The sequence below is a fragment of the Pituophis catenifer genome, unplaced genomic scaffold, assembly GCF_029215685.1.
Source record: "Pituophis catenifer annectens isolate HBS135680 unplaced genomic scaffold, rPitCat1.0.hap2 SCAF_1, whole genome shotgun sequence".
In the NCBI taxonomy this organism is placed as follows: Eukaryota; Metazoa; Chordata; class Lepidosauria; order Squamata; family Colubridae; genus Pituophis; species Pituophis catenifer.
Window position 1 is genome coordinate 157,356,245 of NW_027256881.1, and position 23,598 is coordinate 157,379,842.

Genomic DNA, 23,598 nt, shown 5'->3' on the forward strand with positions numbered 1-23,598 from the left:
ATGAGTAGAAAAAAAGGTAAGCAGGTGCTTGGCACAAATGAGAAAAATACATGTCCTATGGAATTGATGTTTTCCATATTCCTTTTGTTTATTATTTTATTTTATTTATTTTATATTATTAATAAAATCAAGGAGCCTGGTTTAGCTCAACAGACAGAAGCATTGTAATCTAATACCAGCTGTCTGCAATTAAAGTAAGATCAAATCTCGCCAGGCTCAAGGTTGACTCAGCCTTCCATCCTTTCTAAGGTAGGTAAATTGAGGACCCAGTTTGTGGGGGCAATAAGCTGACTTTGTATAAATATACAAAAGTATGAAGGCTATTGCTTAATGCACTGTAGGCCGCCCTGAGTCTCCGGAAAAGGGCGTCATATAAATCAAATTTTTTTTAAAAAAAAATATTTCCCTTTTTTTTAAAAAAATGTCATTAATTTATTCTTATTTCCAGAAGGTTGCTTGGGGGTAGTGGCTCCCCCCCCCCACTCCTTTCCTTGCACAGTCTGTCTCAGACCTGTGCTAGAAGGAAAAAACACCAGCTAGGCAAACAGCAATCATATATAAAGGTAGGCTGCATTGATTACACCAATATAGGAAATACCAGAAGGACTGTAACTTGCAGACAACCTTCCAACAGCAGAGGGCACCAGAGTGGCTGCTTAATCATTGCCGACTACTGGCCCTTAACACATGCTGAGTATTCCCTTTCAGCTATCTCTTAAGTGCTGGTGATTAATTACAGAAGCCCCAGCTGCAATTGCAGACCTGTAAGGGCAAGAAACAGTGCAGGGAAGCTCTCTCCGCAGCTGCGGTGCTGTTGTCAGGCAGAACTGCAATAGGAATGCAGTCTGCGCTTGCTCAGCCTTTTCCCGGGCAAAAACCAATCAGGAGGCTTACTGCGCCTGCGCAAGCTGTTGCTGGAAAGAAAATGGTCAAAAGGAGCGGAAAGCGTGCTCCAACATAATGGCGGCCTCTGAAACCCCAGCACTGGCGTGAAAAACGTGCGGATCGGTTGCAGGGACGATCCGACCCATCCACACAGTGACAGGCATGCAGCTGCTCAGAAGTAACCCTCGCGCCAGGAAAACGAGTGAGTAGGAAGAGTGTGCCACTGAGAGCAGGGCAGGGACTCTAAAGCGGCAAAAAGGGCTTCGAAGGGATATTGAGTATGCCGCTGAGAGCAGGGCAGGGACTCAATAGCCGTCCCAACAATCACAACGGGAAAATTAAACTAGAAGGTTCCCTGGCAAGGCAGGGCTTCTTATCTATTTGTAAATATATATGGCCAGACAGGGTGTGGGCCAGAAGACTCACCCAGCAGTCGCCAAAGAGAAGCAATATAAAGGGAAAACTCCCTTTATTTCCAAACCAATTCAAAAGTGCCAAATCGAAATCCAAATCAAAGTCAAGTCCAACCCAAGGTCAGAATAGAAGAATCCAAAAGCGAAGAATTTATTCAAGGTCTAGACACCAGAGATGTGTAAAACAAGTCTGATTAGCTGACTGAGTGAATAAAAACTGAGCCTCTGATGAGCAAAGGGGGCATGTCCAAGAAATTTAAAGACACATACACTCAGTGCTGCTAGACTGTTGAATAACCCTCACTTTTGGATTCTCCAAGCAGCGCGCTGGAGAATGTTCCATCTCTAGGAATTCTCCAGATTTGTGACATACAGATCATGTGCCATATAGTCTAATCAATTCATTGCACAACTCAATTGTGTACTCACTATTTTATGTTGTGATAAAGAAATCATACAATAAAAGAGCAGAATCAAGTTATAAGCATTTTACAAAAGATTTAGTTTTTACCAGTTTCCAAATTCCAAATATTTTATTAGTTACCAAAATGTTATTTCTATAGATTTGATCAGCTGACACGAACAAGATACTGTAGCTACTTTCATAAATTAAAATATATTTGGAGTGCAATCTTATGTTGCTTATGCAGATGTAAGTTCACTGAGACTTATACTCATGTTCAAATGGACAGCAGCCTTTAAATGAATATAGGGTTGCTATGTGAAGATATTCATTTTTGGTTAATTAACACAAAGAACAAACTAGGATACAATAAGAGTAATTAATTTTGTTCTATGTATACTTTGGTAAAGATGGACAGCATAGAGAAGTTCTAGGTCTTTTTTATGGTTCATCCTAAAATCTGTACCTAAATGTAAAATATGTTTTCTAGTATTTTAATTCATAACATCAGAATAACAGATGCTGTGTATTTATTTTATGTCTGTAAGACCTTAAATGCTGTAGTCAGTATTTGGAAAACACTGTTTTGGCCTGAACTAGAACAACAGAAACATCTTTGGCAGCACTTTTGTACCAATAGAAGGAAATTTCCAGTGTGAAATATCATTCAGTGCTACCTTTTAAACCTAGTTTGCTCCTGGAAATTATATTCATTTGATTTCCATTCTGTTTTTCAATCAGGGGTCAAGGGGAATGCACAGTGCTCCCTCCTCCCATTTTCCTCCACAACAACACCCTTAGGAATATGATAAAGATATAAAAGTTAGACTTGTCATTTTTTTCCCCTTCATGCAATAGAGCAAGCCATGACAGAGCTCTGATATGTGGAAGTTTCATTTCTTTAACTGCTTTGTTAGTCAGAAGCAGTTGCCAAGCACTGAAGTATTTAGAACTGTCTGGGCATATTACACAAACACCGTAATGTACACAAATAACTTTTTTTTCCAAATTCAAAAACAATTTTATTTAACATTTCGCATTTCAACACATTTAAAATAGCATACTCTATTTAATTTAAATATGACTGACAGCGCTTTACAAATGTTTCTTAAATATTTTTAAGAAAATATTTTGGTCTTCCATTTAAACAATAAATACAGGCACTTCTACATGTACAAAGACAGCAAATGCTGTTTGAATTGTCAGATATAACACATATGAAGATATAGCAATATAGTGATTTGAGACTTTTAGAATCTATTCCTTCCGAAATAGACACAATAACCTTAAATATTTTTTTTTAAAAAAATGGTATCTCAATTATCACCATTTTCATGAGATTCTCACTGACATAAAATTAGATCTTTTAAATGCACAGTCCCATATTAGAGATGTTTCTACCATCATTAACTAAAATATTATTTAACGAAGTGATAAAGGAATTGGAGTTAAAGGTGGGAAACTAAGCTGCAAAAAAACCTCTTTAATTATGATATTTAAGTTATTATGGAAGTTAAATTGGGAAAATAAGAGCAAAATTTAACAGCAAAATCTCTATAATTTCTCATCTCAGGAAAGATGATGGAATCTATCACCATAATTTAATTACAGTATCAGAAGACGACCAATTTATTGAATATATTTTGACTAATCAGTCTTTAAAATTACACCAATCACAATTTGGAAAGCTTCAATTTTTCAAAATTTTAGGACAGAACTATGAGAATATTTTCATGCCATATCTTCTGATGTGCACTCTTGTAGTTGTAATCTCACTTTTAGAAGTACTAGACAATGTTACTAGCTAATTTTGGTTTACAAAACAAGCCACCAATTGAAGATAATATGCTTACCATTTAGCCAAAGAATTTAAACTGAAATTTAGGAGTAATTTTTGGACACATACATTTTTAACAATTTAAATGTGGATCTTGCAAGTTCGTCCAGATTTTAATCATTTCTTGAGGATTCCGGTTGTGAACTAACATTAGGTTTGTATAGGAGCATATATTGTCCCTCTGTTTCTCTTCAATGTCAAATGTTTTGAAGCCTTTGTGTTTTTCTGGAGAAAGCCCAAGTCTCTGAAGGCACATGCCAATGTACACATCATCAATAGGATAAAGAAGGACTTGGTCAGATATGTTAGCTAATCTTAATGCCAGATCACCAGAATAAAGAAATCCGCCACCTCCTGCATATGGAGGATAAGAGCCTTCATAAATACTGTGTGGGATATAGTATTTCACATTTGTATCACGATGAGGTCCAGCATCACGGATAACATCACCTATGAACAAGTCTTTGGCTTTTTCTTTAGTTAAACTCTTCAAGTAATCCAGGATCTGATGGGTATTCACAAAAACATCATCATCTCCTTTGAAAATAAACTGAGCATCAGGGCAAGTGTTACTGACCCATTTTAAAAATAGTACCTCTTTTAGAGTCAAATTGAAGAAAGTATCTCTGTAGTTCCACAGAAGTATGTCTTGGTGGGTTTCGCTCTCAAATTTCAACATATCTGACAGATTGGGATAGTGATCTTCAGGAGGAATTTGACCTAATAGGAAAACTCTTACAATAGTTATGTCTCCTAATTTAATTTCCTTTCCCCAAGATTCCCGGATTGCTTGCCTTCTATCAAAATGTGATATAAGCGATTTAATAGCCAGAAGCAAAAAAGGTTTATGTTTGCACTTGTGTGGCTGATCTACTAATAATGAATAATTTCTACATCTTAAATAATGAAAAAAGTCTTTAAACCTATCTGGTAAATCTTCAAAATCTTTAAGATCTGAGGATATAGATGGATCAGGATCACAGGAGTTCCAAAAGCTATTATTGGAAGATAACCTTTCTTCCAGAGTCATATTGAAAAGCAATGCAAAAATAGGATTATATAAGTCTTCCAACTTCTGCTGCTGTTTATTCCAATATGCCTTGTGAGGAATATACTTTCTCCAAAATCTGCTCGTTGGGAGTATAACTTGTCGTTTTGAATTTTTGTCTTGGCCACTATTTTTTGAGACTTCCACAATGACATATATAAAAAAATTTACCATCATCAGAATTCCCAGCAATTTTAATCTTCTGCGTCCAACAATCATGTCTCATATCTGGAAAACATTTAAATCAGAAAAATATTTATTAATATAACAAGATCTGCATAAATAGTAACATGGCAGAATGAAAAGCTTAGCAAATTGAGATCTCATTTTCAACAGAACATGCAGTCCTCATTTAGAAAATACCTCAGTTAATAACCATTTGCAATTATAACAATATAAGTAACTGTCTGAAAAGCAAAGAAAGCTGAAGTAAGTACAGTGGTGGTTTCCCAAAGCAACTGCTTCACTTAATGACCAAGTTGCTAGTCCCAATTGTGGTCACTAATCAAGGACTAACTGTAGTCCACAAATACAAAAAAGGCAGTGGAAGTCTACAAAAAGGAAGAGAATTTATATCACTTAAGATCACTCCCTGCAAGAAACATGCTCAGGGCTGTAGAAGAGAAAAACTAGTTACTAAACAGTTTTAAGCAATTTTAAAATCTAATTGACCCATCATTTCCCCCTAACTAACAAGGCTTACTACATGCTCAAAAATCCTGTAATTGGTTATGGAGCAAGAATCAGTTTACTTAAAATTAATTGTACAGAAGTGGTAAACAATACAAATGGATCATGTTTCAGTGCTGAACGGCTTCACTTCTCCCCTCCCCCCCACCGAAAGCCACAATGAACAGGACAGTATCATCAATACTGTTGGTAGGTATGCAAGCCTCAAAAATATCCAGAAAGTCTTTCCCCGAAGAATAACTTAATGGTTTTAAAAGCTATAAACTTGAAGACATGGTGTGCAGTTGAATTTCAGCAGTGAGAATAGGGGAGGCTCTGGAAGCTGTCAAAATGATTCAGACATCAGAGGGGATCTAATTCATTCATGCGATGTACGTTAGGAGTTTATTTATCTTTATACTTCTACCACAGTATTCATTTGAGGTTTAAAATGCAATCCTTCCAGCTTAAACTTCTATCAATTCAAAAAGGAATTAGGATATTATCCACATTCCAAAACTGAAAGCAATTCAAACTAGCAGCATAGCTAAAATACTAGTGTGTGATTATTTGTAGAGTTTTATGTAACATGGAAGGGATTTTGAAAAACAAGTCTGGCAGCTATCTTTGTTTTGCAAGTCCTTATTTATATGCTAACAGTATCTCTTGAATTATGCTAATTGTTAGTTATATTTTTAAATATATATATTTATAATCTGCCTTATGGGTAAGACCATTTAAGAGAAACTCAAATTCAACTCAACATAGAAAGACCAATAGCAAAAGTGTAATCTTTCTCTGATACAAAGACAGATATTTAATGGTGTAACAGGTTAAAATGCTCTTCACAAAACCAACTCCCAATCCAGAAATGAAAATGGAGGCTGTAGTGAAGGAGCAGTTCTTGCTCTCAAAAGTAAACTTCTGAAATACAAAATAAACTTTTTAATATAGCATATTCATTTTTATACATTTTTCTCCTGTACATAAAACCAAATGTGAAAGATAAAAGTTAGTAAGAATTCTCTAACACTGTTTGTTAACTGGTTGGTCCCAAGTATCAATTTCAGTTTACTGGCCTCTATCCAGCCCATTACAGAGTCTGATAAACCCCTGAACTATGCCCCTAATTCTGATTACAAGAAGAGATATAGGTGTCATTCCACATCCAATCTAAACTTCAGTTTGCCACAATTCTGGTTCCAGTGAATGTGAAACCATGCTATACATAGAGTACATTATCAGCCAGTGAGTTTCCATAGCTCAAGATGGATTTAACCTCAACAGTATTTGCCAAGCATCTCCATATTCTCAGAATAGAAACGTAGCTTTCACATCTTCTATAATCTAATGCTTTATTGTCTGTAATTCTGAAAGCTAAGATACCTTCAACTATAGGAAGAAGTAACAATGTATGAAAACAATTTTTTCCTTTCTTCTAAAAAAAAGGAGGGAACGAATTGTCACTGGCTTTAATTAACAGTTGCTTCAATACCATTCTAATTCTAATGGCAGACAGTGAAGAGGAACTAAAACGCCTCTTGATGAGGGTGAAAGAGAAGAGTGCAAAAGCTGGCTTGAAACGCAACATGAAAAAAGAGCATGTCACCTGATTCCATCACTTCCTAGCAAATAGAAGGGAAGAAATGGAAGCGGTGACAGATTTTATTTTCTTGGGTTCCAAGATCACTGCAGACCCCAACTACAGCCATGAAATTAAAAGATGCCTGCTCCTTGGAAGGAAAGCTATGGCAAATCTAGACAGCATATTAAAAGCAGAGACATCACCTTGCTAACAAACATGTCCGTATAGTCAAAGGTATAGTTTCCCCAGTAGTAATATGTGGCTGCAAGAGTTGGACTATAAGGAAGGATGAGCACCAAAGAATTGATTCTTTTGAATTGTGATATTGGAGAAGACTCTTGAGTCCCTTAGACTGCAAGGAGATCAAATCAGTCAACCCTAAAGGAAATAAATCCTGACAGTTCTTTAGAAAGTACAGATACTGAAATTGAAGCTCAAATACTATAGCCACATAATGAGAAGACAGGACTCACTGGAAAAGACCCTGTTCTTGGGAAAGATTGAAGGCAAAAGGAGAAAGGGACGGCAGAGGATGAGATGGTTAAATACATAAAAATGTAGGCAAACTCCACAAGACAGTGCAGAACAGGAGGGTCTAGCATACTGTGGTCCATGGGGTCATGAAGAGTCATACATGGCTTAGCAACTGAACAACAAATCAATGCCATTTCATAATTATTTTTAGTAGAAATGAATTAAAGTTTTGCTCTAAAAAAACCATATTTGCAGTACATTCTTCAAAACCGCTTCATAACATTTAGATTAGAACATTTTAAACTGTAAAAGGATTAGTTTGTAAGCAATACATTTTACACTGATTATAACATAATTACATAACAAATCAGCTCTACCTAGAGTATCAATGAAGTTATCAACTTTAATCAGTACCCACAAGTTTCAGCTCAAATCTCTTCAGTCATTTCTGCTGGTTCAGCAAATGCTAAATCCTTTGGCACAGGCAAGGCATTTTTGAAAAGGAAGAGGAATTGCTATTCTCTCAGCAGTGGGGAAAGACAGCAAAAAAGGATTTGTGCTGCTTTTTCTTTCTTGTTAAACCTCAGGATGATTTTAATAAGATAAAAACATTTGAATTCCAAGAAGAAAATAGTGGCAGATTTCTTCTGCTGCTTCTCATTCCTCGAAGTTCAAACTTTTAAAAAATTTTTTGTAACAAATTAAATTTTACAAGAATATTCTGTGCACATCTGTATATATACCTCACTCCTGAATTCTATGGCTAATATGCTTTGTTTGCACTGAACATTTGGAGGAAGAGAGGAGAAAAAATAGTTAGGCCTCCCTATTGAGGGTGAGGTACACTGGAAACTTACTTATTTATATTTGTTGGATCTTACATACTTTCCTTGCAGCATTCTTTTCACTATCCATTATAAATGTTAAGGTACAATAATATTCAAAAGAATTTTCCTCACCACAAGATACCTATAATTATTTTTGTTTCTTGATCTTAACTCAAAAATTATGACAAACTCTGCCTTCACCAAGTACCCAACAATTATCTCTTCTCAAACTATTTTATTTGATGTTTATTAATACCTGAAGAGTTGGCATGGGGAAAGGGGGGTCGGTTTATTCTCCAAGGCACCTGAGAGCAGGACAAGACGCAATGGGAGAAAGCTCATCAGAGGGAGATCCATCCTGGAACTAAGGAGGAATTTCCTGACAGTGAGAACAATTTATCAATGGAACTGTTTGCCTCCTAGATTTATGGGTGCTCCATCACTGGAGATTTTCAAGAAAATATTGGAGAACCATTTCTCAAAGATAGTGTAAGGACTACTGCCTTGAGCAAGGGGTTGGATTAGAAGATCTCCAAAGTCCCTTCCACCCCTATGATTTTATTTTTAAGAGCCACTGGCTCATCACGCAAGCATAATCTATCAGTTCATTGTTGATTATGCATCTTATATTTCCATACTGCAGGAATATATGAAACATGATACTTGGACTATGGGATAACATTCATATTTAAAAGGTGAGTTCAGTGGGACTTATGGTTGGGAAACTTTATTTGAAAGTAGATGCAGGGCCCATAAACTTCAGAATTTAATTGAGTTGCTCAATAAGATTTCCAGGAGTCAGAAAAATGAAGCTTCATTGCCTTGGTCTATTTGCAGACTGTAATTAAGTGTCAGGTTAATAATAAAATTCTGTCCTCTTGGGATAGAATTTCTTTTCCACTCTCACTGTAGGAGAAAACTGCGGAAAAGTATGAAATTTCTGCATTGTAGTGCTGATTTCAAAAGCTTCTGGATATTCTAGACTTCCGGTCTGGAACCACAGCACTACAGTTGGGGAAATAGCGGGCTCTAATGAGCTTGTGAAAACCCCGACTGACAAACCACTGTCCGATCAGTCTTTGGACTGACCCCGTTTTGTAGGGATGGGGGGAGAAGAGGAGCACCTCGGTGGGCCAAGAGGAACAGGCAAATTTCTCGGAGGCCAGAGGGAATCCTTAAAGTCGGCGGTGGGGGTAGGCAGCCATGGCGGCTGCCACAAAACTGGGGCGGACTGGGAAAAAGATCGTGCAGGAGGGAAGAAGAGTGAGTTTCTCGAAGCTGGGTGAATGACACCAACCCAGGCAAGAAACAACATAACTACATGGATTTTAACAAATAAGACCCCAAAATTTAAGTAGCGGCTACAGATTCTTGGGGCTTGAAAATTAAGAAGAAGAAAAAAAAACAATAATGACTGACTTTGTCTTAGTAAATTTGACTTGGAAAAATTGGATTTTAACAATTTAGAAAATTGGGTTTCTTTTTTAATTGGAATGGATTGGAGGAATGTCCCTTTGGGTGTTTACACCTTTGAAAAGTTAATGAAGCTAATGAAGACAGACGGATGGTTACATAATTGCCATGGAGTCTGCGGTGACTAAGCAGGAGAGTGGATTGAAGAGATCTCCCTTTCGTTTGGAAAAGAAACATTTTAAATGGCTTTTTATCTTGGATTATTTTGAAATTAACATTAGATCTACGGATTTTGGAGATTCCTATTCTGTCCTTGGGTGATTTTATGAAGAAAGAAGGAACAGTTTGGACTTTTTACAATGGAAACTAACAAGCCTAGCAAAAAAAAGGTGTGGCGTAGGAACAAAAGAGAGGAAGTTGATGCATTATACATGGAACAGACATTATAAAAACATTAAAGTGACATACAGAATTTTTTTAATTTGAACAGATGGACTTTGAAGTGGAACATTTATGGACAGATAGGAAAAAGAAGCAAGCAAGCAGATAAAATTAAATGTAATTAAATTAAAATGTAATGTTTAAAAGCCTAAAGGTATAAATGGTTTTTGGATAAAAACAGGAGGGTTTTTGGAGTAATAAAGATAGAAAATAAGAGATGATAATTAAAATAGAGGATTGATGTATAGGTGGTTAAGAATAATAAAGAAGAGTATATACTAATATGAGACAACTTTAAGAAAATTTATTGCTTGATGTAATATGTTTTAATTTTAATTTGTAAACAAATGTTAGATTGGTGAATATGATTAACGTTTTATTGAATGAAACCATAAGATACACAGACTTTAGCAACAACTGTGATTTAATTTAATATATGCTGGAAATGATGATTATTATGAAATATATTGAGAATCAATTTGAAAGAGTATGTTGGGAAACTGACATGAAATAGATAATTATATTGCAAGGGAAAGTTAAAATAAGAGGTGATGGGCACCAACTAGGTAAGAGTTTGAGACTTGGAGGAAATATGTTGGAAACTAGTTAAAATGCTGGAAATCAGCCAAACAATTGTAGGAGAGTTGGAGGAGATTATGCTGGAAATCAGCCAAACAAGAGTGGGAGTTTTGGAGGAGACTATGCTGGAAATCAGCCAAACATAATATGCTGGAAATCAGCCAATAAAATGCTGGAAATCAGCCAAGCAATAGAAGGAGAGTTGGAGATTATGCTGGAAATCAGCCAAACACAATATGCTGGAAATCAGCCAATAACGGTGGGAGGTTTGAAAATGATGCTGGAAATCAGCCAAAAATAGTGGGTGTTCTGGAGGAGATTATGCTGGGAATCAGCCAAACATAATATGCTGGAAAGCAGCCAAATAATAGAGGAATGTATGGAGGAGATTATATTGGAAATTAGCCTAAACAAAGCATGCTTTTGTGATAAACCTGTGTAACATGAAATGTGTAATAGACGATAAGCGGGATAAAATCAAAGACAAATTGATAAAGTTTAAGATATTAAGATTTGAGGAAAAGGGTCAAGAGACTAAAATATAGATAGAACTTTGCTTTATAAAGTGTAATAAAAATTGTATTACACTTTATAGTTGTATTGAATTTGAAATTAAGATTTGTGGTGATAAAATTGTAAGGTAAATAATTAGAATAGGAGGTTAGAATATTGTTAAAAATCATTTTGACACTGATGGTAAAAGATATAACAAAGACAATGTGGAGAAGAACCAGATATAATCAGGATTGATACATAGATATAAAAATGAGCTAAATTTAATCTGAAACTAAAATTGTATTGATACAATGGACTTGTTTAGATGAAGAGGTTAGAATCTATGTTAAAATTTGTTCTTTTTATGTTTTGATTTTTTACTTTTAAAAGATGTAATGGGAAATTGTGAATGGAGCTTGTTAAAGGAATGTAAGCGTGGTAACCATCTATGACCAGATTGAGACACTGTTCTTGAAAGTTATATTTTATGTTTATGTTTGAAAAAAATAAAAAAATATTTACAAAAAAAAAGCTTCTGGATATTCTAGATTATAAATAATCTGTTAAATATTTATAAAATATATCTTTAATAGGAAATAAAAATATAAAATCCAATATTTGAATTTGAATTGAAAACGTTTTCTTAAAGTTAGGAACTTCCAGGTTGAAGTTACCAAGCAAACTAGTTCTGATTCTTTGTCCACATGAAAATAGTACGGTGACTTTTATTTTTCTAACTATTATATTAAGTATTAAAAGTTTTCAAGAGATATGGGACCCTTATTTCAACTGGATAACTAATTGATTGGCTCTCTTTTCTGAACTTGTTTTAATATTCTGCCCAACTTAAAAACAGCATGTTAATTCAAATATTCTTTGATTATACTGTGCACATTGCTCAGTTATCCGACTTGGCTTTGGTTGCTTGCAGGAACAGTTGAAGAAGAGATTCAGAAGCTCCTTTTGGCATTTGTCTAGCAGACCTGTGAATTGGGATTTCATGTCTGCTTAAAATTTACATTATAACTGATTGATGATGAAATCATTTCATCAAATTTCATTCCTCTTTGAAATAAATAAATAAATAAATAAATAAATCCAACTAGCCCAATTATATTGGGATGCTCAGTTAAGAACTAATTGCTTCTCAAGAGGTTTCCATTCTACTTTTTCTATACCTGAATATACTATAAAGCAATGTTTCATTACTCAACCATCTTACCGCATTCAAACACTTCAACAATTCATAATCTATTATTAACAACAGTAGTACTGTAAGTTTAGCAACAGTGTACATTCTACAATATGCAATTCACAAGTAATAACAGAGTCTCACTTTAAAATCATGGTAAATGGGTAAATAGCTTGTTTAACAAGTTAAATAAGAATGTTTCTCTTTGGCTTTGTGCTTCGTAAATAATGGTCTGGGGCTGTGGTTTTTGAGGTTTTGGTTTCTCAAAAATTTTAGGTGTGGTCCTGAGCTCTTTGAAAACTTGCTAAATGATTTATTCAGTAAGCCATGCTTAATATCACTGAAGAATAATTACTTTGACAATATAAGGTCCAGGACTACTTTCAAGGCAGTGGTATACAAAAGGAGGCTTGGCATTTTTTATTTAACTTCCTTTTTTCATTTGTTAAGCCTATCTTTCACTTTACACCGTTTTTTTCACCTCTGACAATTGGCCTGAAAATACAACTTCATTTATTCGTAACATGATGCTGAACTTCAGTGATGTAATTTCTGATTTCAAAGGTTGCATAGTCTCTAGACTCATTAATTACTTAGGCTTATTACTCACAAAATTAACCTCAGTAAATTTTAAAGTTCTATTTATATGGATTCTTCTTACTCTGTAACCATTAAATTGTTTCTAAATTGGAGGGAAATATACTAACCAGTTGTTCAATGTGTGAAGCTAAGCTCCACCTCCTTTCAATCTCAGCATGGAGATAAGATAGAAAATGGAGGGAAAATGAACTTCTGTAAATGTTTCCTAGAGGAATCAGTCCCCTAAGGAAAATTGTTCCTTACTGCTGTTTTGGTTTCAAAGAAAATCCAGATTCTGCCTTAAATTTAAGAGAATATACATTCCTTAAATGTCAACAATAGCTTTTCAACAACAGATGTTAAAATCAAGACACGTGAAGTGTTAGTTAGTACCCTTTTAGAATGCCTTGGTAAGATCACACTTAGAATATTGAATCCAGTTTTGGTTGCCACAATAGAATAAAAAATGTTGTGACTCTCAGCAGATTGCAGAGAAGAGCAACAAAGATGATTAGGGACTGGAGGCTAAAACATAAGAAGAATGGTTGCAGGAATTGGGTATCTCAAGTTTAATGAAAAGAAGAACTAGGGACAGGATAGCAGTGCTCCAATATCTCAGGGGTTGCCATAAAGAAGAGGGGGTCAACCTTTTCTCCCAAGTACCTGAAGGCAGGACAAGAAGCAATGGGTGGAAACTAATCAAGGAGAGAAGCAACCTAGAAATAAGGAGAAATTTCCTGACAGAACATCAGATTCCTGACACAATCAGTGGAACAGCTTGCCTTCAAAAGTTGGGGGTGCTCTCAACACTGGACGTTTTGAAGAAATGATCGGACAGCCGTTTGTCAGAAATGGAACAGGGTCTCCTGCTTGAGCAGGGGGGCTGGACTAGAAGACCTCGAAGGTCCCTTCCAACTCTATTATTCTGTCACTTCAAGAATGTAAAGTCACTTTGTACTGTAGGATTGAGATTTGTTTTTTTTTTCTTAACGCCCTGGTGTCTATATTTAAAACTGGTGATTTCAAGTTATGCCTCCCCCCCCGCATTAAAAATAACATGCCAGAATATGACTAGATAAGAATACTGGATCCAATTTTTCATTAGCTGGGCTGACTCCACTCTATAGTTACACAGGATGGGAAAGCCTTATCACCTCCAAGTCTTAGAAATTACTGCTTGCGATTGTAAGAAATCAAGAGTTTAAAAATCAAAAAATCTTTGGGGAAGAATTAGGGCTCAACTCCAAGCCGTGCTGTAGAGAAATGAGCATCTAGCAAAAAACATAAACAAGCTCTTCAACTGTTATTTGATTCACATCCAGCTTCCTTCAGAAATTGAGGCCATGTACACAGTGTTCCTTCCTCTTGTTTGTTTATTTATTTATATTTATTTATTATTATTATTTTTTTACCCCACCCAACAACAACCTGAAAGGTAACAGGGCTGAGAGAGTATGACTGGGAGAATATCACCCAGGGAGCATCAGATACTGGAAAAAAGGGAAGCCAAACCCGGGGGTCTCTTGGCTTCTAGTCTCAATAACTTCTGCACTATTCCAGGCAACTTTTAAAATAGACTTTACACCTCTAAATTCCTCTAAGGCAGCGTTCTTGGGGGTTTGTTTAAAATGTACAAAAAGTCTCTCAGACCTGTCTGTGATTTCCCAATCCTGAGGTACTTGGATAGGCCTCAGCCTCTGGTAGTCTTGGGGGAAAAAAAGCCCTGCTGTATGAAGGGAAGAGCAGCCAGGAACTTGCTCTATTTCTCCCTCTTTACAGTTGCCTCAGCCACGTTTTTTCCCCCTGTCAACAGAGTTCCCACAAAACTCTCCTCAGGCTAGAAACTTGTCTTTCCCTACGGCAGGCCCTAAGGGCCAAAAAGCCTCCCTCCCCCACTTTCCTCAGAGCCTATAGGTGGCGAAGCTGCACAGGCAGGCGGAAGGTTTGAGATCCTCTCTAGGATGCTTGAAGGCACCTCCTCACTCTACTTTTAAATTAAAAGAACAAATTAAGCATACAAATAATAAAGGAAGATGGCAATCTCCTCAATCATCTTTGTTTCCAAGAACATTCTGAACTCCAAATAGGTGTTCTGACTGGTGGTAGGTGGGTGGGTGGGGGAGAGACAAATGTTAACAGTGAACCACAGAGCATTGGCCACTAGTCCCAAATCAGGACAGTGATAACAAGTCACTTGGGGTGCAAGGAAAGATGACAGGGAGCAATTTTGCTTTTTGGACAATTCATCTTTTGAGGTTGCACACACTTACTGTGACAGTTATTTTATGAGTGAGCAATAACCTTTCTCTTCAAGACCGTTGGAGCATCCATCGCTTGCTCTCAAAATGAATTGATTAGTCCTCCCCCCACCCCAACAACTGGAAACATTAAATACAAACTATGCAGTTCTGTCACTATGGCAAATCAACAAATGAAGCTTGCATTTTCGTTATGGATTTCCTGTAAATATTGGACAGAAGAAAACCCTGCAAAAATGTATTTTCAGCTTATTTAATTTGACATCCTTTTCAACACTGTATTACATGAACAACGATGTTCAGCAATTGACAATCATTTCAGAGAGAAAAAAATATTTTTTCTCGTCTTGTTATTTCTGAGATATGAGTAGATCTACATGTCTATACCTGTGAGCAGGTGTAGGCATGTAGATCTACATGCATCATCAACAAATGATTACATTTTTCTGATGTTGGATAGCATTTCATCTCCAATTCAAAAATGCAAAAGGGTACCATTAAAGCACTAAAATTAAAGTTCATTTTTACAAAAATAAGGATCATATGGCCCATGAAAAATTATCTTGTACATATGGGAATGCTCTCTGCAGTTATGAAAACAGAACTACAGATTTATTTCAACATATATAATGTGGCCAGAAACTATTGTCAAGAAAATCTAACTATAATATCCTACAGTTGATTCAACCTAAGAAGTTTAATATGCCTGGATTGGGCCACAGATCCTTTTAATCCAGACAGATACCACACAGTGGCATCTGAATACATATGAGAACTGAACAAGCTTGATCTGGAGACAGATCACCACTATTACCAACACCAACCCTTCCTTAATTACTTCCCAACGAACAATACTGAAGAAGTGTGTTTATGATTCAGAAGGCAATGAACAGTAGTCTATCAGTAGTCATTCATGGCCTGATCTTCCATGAACCTATCCACTCTCCCTTTAAACCAATCCCAATTGTTAGTTTGCTAACTACAAATTCTAACTAGGCATTGTGTGTATTTTCTTCCATTGGTCTAGAATCTTCCTTTATCTAGCTTCAGTGGAATAAAATGGATTCTAACATTGTGACAGAGGGAAAAATGTCATCAGTCTCCTTGCCACCCCTTTTACCATGTATTTCCTTATCTTCCTTTGTTAAAGATTGAAGAGGCCCAATCGCTGTAGTGCTTCTCGATAGTAGAGTTACTTGAGCCTCCTAATTCATTCTTCTCAATTATTTTCTAGTTATAACACTTATTTAAGGTACAGTTATGAGAACTGTAACACATTTAGCTTTTGTATAACAGCATTATTTTATCAACAGTTCTATTTTAACTGCCTACCTAATTATAGTAAGCATGGCTTTTCACTCTTTATTTTTACAGCAAATGGTGTACACACTGGATTGACATTGTTCCTAAACTTCCATAATAACTCTAAGATTTCTCTTCAGAAATTACTCATATGATTTTGCATAGTGCCTTTGCTTACATATTAAGAAAACCAGGTAGAAAAAGAAATTGTGTTTGGCTTTCTGTTCTCACAAAGAACACAGGCTACAAATTCAAATGTTTTGAACTACAGGTAGACCTCAATTTGCATCCACAATTGGGATTGGAATTTTTATGTAAGTTGTGATTTTTGTATTTATTATTAAACTGCCTAATGGTTTGAGGCTACTCTGGGCAGCTTACAAAATGATAAAATATGAAAATATAAGAACAATTATAAACATAAAAAGGTTACAATTTAAAAAAAATCAAACAAATTAAAAACCTTAAGTTTGGGGCAGACAATCGTATCATCTATTACTGCACCAACCACCTTTGCCAAACTATCATAGCAATGTTTTAAGGCTTTCCTGAAGGCTAAATGAGAGGAGATGGCTTTAACAAGATGTTCCATAGGGCTGGAGCCATGGCAGAAAAGGCTCTTCTTCTGGGTCCCACCAGCTGAAATTCCTTGGTGGTTGTAAATCAAGACACCCATGTGACCAAACCCAATTTTATGACTGCTTTTAGAACAGTCATCAGTCTGAACCCATTCTTCAGAATGGGCATTTTTTTTGCCAGAAACTAGTACAAAATGTCTCAAATCATAGTCATGTGACTGCAGAATACTACACCACCACACTTCAACCAGATGAAAATGGGAACCTGTTATCAAGCTCCTGAAATGTGATCATGTGACTGTGATGGGGGCAGGGGGGAGGGGGAGAAACCATTTTTTATGCCAGAAATGCTGTACGGGTTGTAAAATTTCCTTCCTGAAGCTGTCATTAAACGACCAGTTGTAATTGAAAATTACCTGTACAGATCACTCAGCTAGCAACCAGAAGTTACAGTAGTCCTGAACAATGAGATGACTGGTTCCTAAAAGTTGCAGTTGTTGCAGCATCCCTACGGTCATATGTTTTGGGCACTTGGCAACTGATGTACACTTAAGATGGTTGCAGCATCCCAGTCACATGATTGCCATTTGCAACATTCACAACTGGCTTCCAACAAGCAAAGCCAATGGGGAAGCTGGCAGGAAGTCACAAATTGCCATCATGTGATATTGTGCTTAATGATCCATGGTGATTCATTTATTGACAGCAGCTGGGACTGCTGTCAAGTAAGTTGGGCATGGTCATGTGACTTTTCAATTTATGACATTACTCACTGCTGGTCCCAACTGCAGTGAGAACTACCTGTATTCTCCTGAGTAAGAATTGCCAGGATTGCAAATGTGACTGTGTATTACATGTGTGTCCCCCTTGGTTCTTTCCAGAAATCTATATGTATCTTGTTTCCAGGACTTGACAATTACCTTGAAAACTTACCAAGGTAATTTGCCCACACAACTTATACCTTGCATAATTAAAGTAGTCTTACTCTAAATCTTTCTCATATTTGCCCCCTCCCCCCCCTTGGATTTAATAATGTATAGAATAGGTAGTCCTTGGTTAATAATAGGAATTGAGACTAAACTTTCTACTGTTAAACAACATGGTGATAAAGAGTGACCATACTGCTTAGGAATGGCCTTTCCAGCAGTTCTAGCTGCCATTAAATGTATCACATGACATCATTAAGCCTGACTTCATGTGGTTGCCATTTGTGATCTCCTGCCAGCTTTCCTAATGACTTTGCTATCAGAAGCCAGCAATGAGAGTCACAAATGACAACCAGGTTACTGGTTGTCATTTGCTATGATTTAATCGAATTTGGTCACCTTCTGTCTAAATCATTGCAATGTACTCTGAATGAGACTTCCCCTGAAGCTATGGCTGGTGACCTGAAGCTATGGCTTACCCTGAAGCTATGGCTATGCTGCAGCAATGTAAGTAGTTACAGGTAATTACAGCTGTATTTCAGTGCACCCATGTCACACTTCTACTTTGTTAACTCCCAATGGGCTTCCAGATGCAAGATAATGGTTTTCATCTATGAAGCCTTCCATGATATAGGTCTGGCTGCCTTATCTGCAGGACCTGTTGTCCCCAATTATTCTAGCTATCCCACAAGAGCTGAGAGGGTAGGCATGCTTTAGGTCCCTTCTATCAAACGGTGTCATCTGATGGGACCCAGGAAGTGAGGCTTCTTTTTTGCAGTATTTGTTCTCAGGCTATCCTGTGTTGACTGGGGGGACCTGAACAATCCCTAACTGTGGAAGAAATGTATATTAAGATAGATTCGCATGTTTTATTACAGTGTATTCCTTACGGTTTTGAGTTTAACTAATGCATTCAAAATGAATGCTTAAAATATTCAGAATCTTGATTAAACAACAACAACAAAAACGTAAATACTTCCCCCACCCCCAGAAACAGTTTAAAAAGTGGAGTGGAATCAATTTTAAGTTTATTATGTTAAATATAGTCACACACACTAATTTTAGTTTAATTTTTAGTCCATGCTGTTTAAAACTACTATACTGGAACCGATATGTACTAATTTTGTCAGGATTTATTTTTTAAAAATGAAAGCTTTCTAAATATTTCAAAAATGATACCCTACCTTTAAACCCCCAATATAAAAAGTCTTAACATCTCTTTCCTGCATTTGAATATGCAAATATTTCAAGCTATCTGTATATACATTTGTACTATGATTCAGATTATTTGGAACATTATAGTATCTACCATTCACTCTTTTTTCCATACCCCCTTTTTAAGAAAAATTTTAGTTACCAAGGTTAAATTCATCAGGGAAAACAGTATCTGTATTCTAAACCTCATTAGTTTTTATCAAGTCTAGCCTGCTATACCTTTGATATCAGTATCTATTTCAGTCTTCACTTTTTCCTTGCTCCCCCAGATCATAATGAATCGATTTCTTCCTGCATGCATTGTGACATCTGATGTGATTACATGACCATTTCCCCAGCATGTGATAGAAAGTTCTTTAAGAAAAGAGTCAGGCCTATAATTTGGTGTCAAGCAGTTTTATAAAACACCTATCTTACTACTTGCTGTTGTGACCTAGGCTCACTTAGTCATTACAAGACACAATTAGTCCCCAACAAACCTATTTTATTGTAACAGCTGAGAATACTTCATTCCTAGCTTAGTCCAAATTAATTGCAAAACAAATCTTTCAGAATAAGTCCTTTGGGTTTATCACAAACCTTTATCTTCTTTGGCACCCTGCCAAAGGCCTTTCTTGGCAAAGCCCAGTGAAGTTCAGAACCAAGAGACTGGAAACAGATTTAGCTATGTTGCTTTCCTACAAAGAGCCCAAGAGCCTTTGCTGCTCTTTTAAGCCTTATGGGAGAGGCCAATCATCTCTTGGCCTTACTCCCGAGTTGTCCCTTTTGCTTTAGCTGTTCTTGCCTTCTGGCAGCTCTGCGCATGTGTGCACTAGATACAGGCTACTCCTGTTCCTCTGCCTCTCTGCTGTCTGACTCTGGAGGCTCCGGAGTCCGCGCATCACTCCCAGATAGGCCTGGCCCCATCTCTGCCTCCAATGCAGAGCCCTCATCTGGGCCTTCCCCAGACTCCAGGACTGGCCCATGGTCCTCCCCAGCCTCCTCACTCTCTCCACAGGCTGCTGGTGGACCATAACACTTACACACTAATGTCACTTTTCCACCCCTCATCTATTGTAAAACAATCTATCCAGTGCAAAAGCTTAGTTACAGGCAAAAAACTTTTATGCTCAGGTAATGCCATGATTTTCTAAATATGGAAAATATTCCCAAAGCTAGCATTATTTTATCAACATACAAATTTCAGTTTAAAGTCTGCCTGTCTCTCCAAGTTATGATTAACTGTCCCATTAAGGCACCCCAAGCAGCTTTCATTTCACTTGATAAGAATTTTTAATTAAGCTCTAAAGTCAGAGCTAACAAGTTCCCTTTTTTCTATGTCCCACCTCTTTTCCTTGGGTCATGGTTGTTTTGTGTTAGTTACTTTGGAAACTTTTTGGAGAGATTCAAAGAGTAAAAATGCATCATCATGATTACTCCAGCACATTTTTTTTTTTTTTTGCAATCTTTGTCAAAGGAATTTTCTTATCTGGTAAATTGTCCACACAATGTATTCTTGCCAAGGGGATTCTGTTTTACACTGCTGAATCCTTGAGTTAATAATCTATAGTTATGTAGTCTAATGATTATATGGAGGTCAGTCAAAGAGAATGTTAAGTAGGTTTTACTATTTGGAGTAAGAATGATTTGGGGTTGTGTACTAAAGTTACCAGTGTGTAAATGTGCAAAATTATCCTTGGAGAACATTGTGTAAATTTTTACAGAACTGATATGGTCTTGTATGTACTCATTATAGTTAAATCATTATTTTGTGAAAATATCAGACTAAAACTAAATAATACGTAAACTCAAAGGAAGATTAATTGTTCCTCTGAACTACAAAACATTCTGAAATTAATTAGCTAAATCCAAGGAGAGACACACACACAGAAGGTAATTTTTAAAGGACAATTGTATGCTTGGGAACAGGATGATTTGTGCTGCAAACTTCCAGATGACCACTAGGTGACAGCAAATAAAATACCATCTAGTGATCATTGACATTTTCTATCTTATTTTATGAGCATCCAAACAATCTGTAATCTGCTCTTACACCAGCAAGAGGAAACATTTAAACCTTAAGAAAAACTAAAACCGAAGATGGATTATTTCTTCCAATTAGTTCAATTTCTTGACACACATAATGAAACCCTTTATTTCCCCATATCTAGAGACTAAGTTACGAAATATCAATTGGACTGATGGGCACAAACCTCAAAGAAACGCAGAAAAATCAGAACAGCCTCTACGGTCCTGCACTCCTGCAAGGTAGAAAATAAACTGAAAGCCAACGGCTTTTTCACTTCTTTGCACGGTGCTTTAACAGTCCCATATCAATTTGGTTCTTTCATGAAATTATCCAGATTTGACCAAAACTGTCAAATTCTCCTTAGTTCTTTATATAAATTCTACACTCCAGAGAACATTTAGAATGTAATCTGATTAATCAAATCCAACCAGACATGAGCTTCCAAATAAGAAATGAAAGTAAGAAAATAAAAGGTCTGAAATGGAAAGAGAACAAGGCAGGGACTTATCACCGACCCACTCTTAAAAGTAAAAAAAGCACACTGCTGGTCTCTTAGGCAGTCGAGAAACCCCAAGGGGAGCCAAGTCCCCCTTGATCTTTTCAAGATTTCGACGCCATACCCACGAGCCATATTCTGGGACAAAATTTTCCACGTCCAATTCAGTCTCCTTTCGTGCTCAGGGAGTGGCGGAGGAAAGCATTAAACCGCCCAAACAGGATTGTTGGGGCGTGCGGGCGAGCGCCTCTGCGCGAAGCCAAGGAAACCCCTGGAAACCCTTATCACGATCGACTCGAATACGACCCCTCTTGAAAAACCACAGCCGCCTTTCTCTCTCTCTCTCTCTCTCAATCCTCTTCAACACGCCCGGACACCAACTGCTCCTTTCTCCGGTCGTGGAGAAAGAGGCTTTGCAGACAGTTACCTTGGCAGACAATGGCCGGGGCCCGCTTCTCCTGCTACGTCGCCGGCTCCCTGTGACCGGAGTTGGTGCTCTTGCTGTCGCCCTTGATGGAGCCGCCACCATCGCTCTTAGGAGATGATGGCCTTGCCAGCAGACCCAGGATGTGCCGGGTTTTTCCCCATTAGACGTTGTTTCGGCGGCGCTTGGCCCTCGCTCCTCCCACAGTCCGGAGTGGATTCCCCCCTGGTAAAAACGCGCGTCGCTTTTCCCCCTGGAACCGGTGCCCCAGGGCCCGCGAGCAATCGAAAGAACGGGTGACTCCCGGGGCTTTCACCGACGGCGAGAAAGGAGCATTTCAGTTGCGGGAAACGAAGCAATGGAGAAACGTCAGGGCCGCTTCCGTCTCCCTTTTTCTTTTCCTCCTCCTCCTCCTCTTCGCTTTCGTGACTCACCCCGCTGCCGCCACTTCACTTCTCTCCTACTCGCTTCAGCGCATCTCCTCGGGGGCTCCCTGCTTTCTTCGTCCTCCAATACCGCGCGAGGGCACCTGAACCAGACCCTCTGGCTCCTCCGCCAGGCGTCCGCCTTCCAGGGGCCGGGGCCACGTGCTCTCAGGCAAGCCGAAGGAAGTGGGGACCCCAACCCTCTTAACTTCGTATACGGCCCAGCTCGAAAGGACCGGGGACGCTTGTTGCTCGCCGTCCTTTGGACGGCACCGCTCGCCGGAGTCTTCCACTCGCTTTGCAGTCTGCTCGCCAGCAGCGGCCGAGGGGGCACAAAATCCAGCAAAACCACTCCCGTCGCTCAGCTTCGGCTACCAAAAAAACGACCGCGGCAGACAGGCTCCAAGCCACACCTCCTGGGCGGTCTCCCGACGGCTAAAGAAGGCCTCGGCGCGGTAGGAGATCGAGGGGGGGGAAAAGGGGAAGTGGGGGTATAAACGGGCCAGGGCTATAGTTCGTCTCCGCTGGAAGGATTGGTTTGTGGAGAAAAGCTTTTTTCTGACGAGGCGTGAAGCGTTGCTTCCACAGGGTAGTAAACTTCGCGGCGCCTTTCAATATGCTTGCGCATCCTCATCAGGTGCCGGGGGCGGAGAGGGGAGGAGTTGGCGTAACTGGAGCCGCTGGAGTGGGAATGTTTTAACTACAGTATCTCAACAAAATCGCCTGGCGGAGAGTCATTAACTACAGAAATCCCGCGGTGGAGCTAGCGGATGACATTGAGCGTCTCTGCTTCTTTGCTGACCCGATGGTTTTGTTTTTTTTTTTTTCCCTTCAGTGCCATGACAGCGAATTAATACCTCAATTTCTTTTCCCACCTACATCCGTTCTAATTACACACACAAGCAATTAGTACGTCAAAACACCATCTCCTCCTGGGGTTTTGTTGGAGTAGTTACTCATTAGAATTAAGCATCTGCTGACATTCGTTTCTCCTTCCACCAAATCCGAGTTCCGGAAGGCATCTGCTAAGTAACCTCGCAGCCACCAAATCAGGCAAGTTTCTAGACTGTAGATTGCACTCAGCTTGGCTCTTCTAATTAAACCACTAGCCTTAGTATGCACATTT

The 23,598-nt window shown here is 38.0% G+C and overlaps 1 protein-coding gene across 2 annotated transcripts; it reads right to left on the minus strand.

The window, feature by feature from the left end:
- Nucleotides 1-2,703: 2,703 nt before the first annotated feature.
- Nucleotides 2,704-23,041, minus strand: B3GNT2 (UDP-GlcNAc:betaGal beta-1,3-N-acetylglucosaminyltransferase 2). 2 transcript variants are annotated; one of them, XM_070933091.1, is made up of 2 exons: nucleotides 22,482-23,041; nucleotides 2,704-4,814 (listed from the first exon to the last, which is right to left on the minus strand). In XM_070933091.1, exon 2 carries the CDS (start codon nucleotides 4,803-4,805, stop codon nucleotides 3,612-3,614), a length of 1,194 nt encoding a protein of 397 aa, XP_070789192.1. In that variant the 5' UTR covers nucleotides 4,806-4,814; nucleotides 22,482-23,041; the 3' UTR covers nucleotides 2,704-3,611. The 2 variants fall into 2 exon arrangements, with proteins under 2 accessions (XP_070789192.1, XP_070789191.1); XM_070933090.1 differs by having other exon boundaries at nucleotides 22,051-23,041.
- Nucleotides 23,042-23,598: the final 557 nt, after the last annotated feature.

Coding starts and splice junctions, on each gene's coding strand:
- B3GNT2 (XM_070933091.1), bottom strand. CDS start 4,805: ATGATTGTTGGACGCAGAAGATTAAAATTGCTGGGAATTCTGATGATG.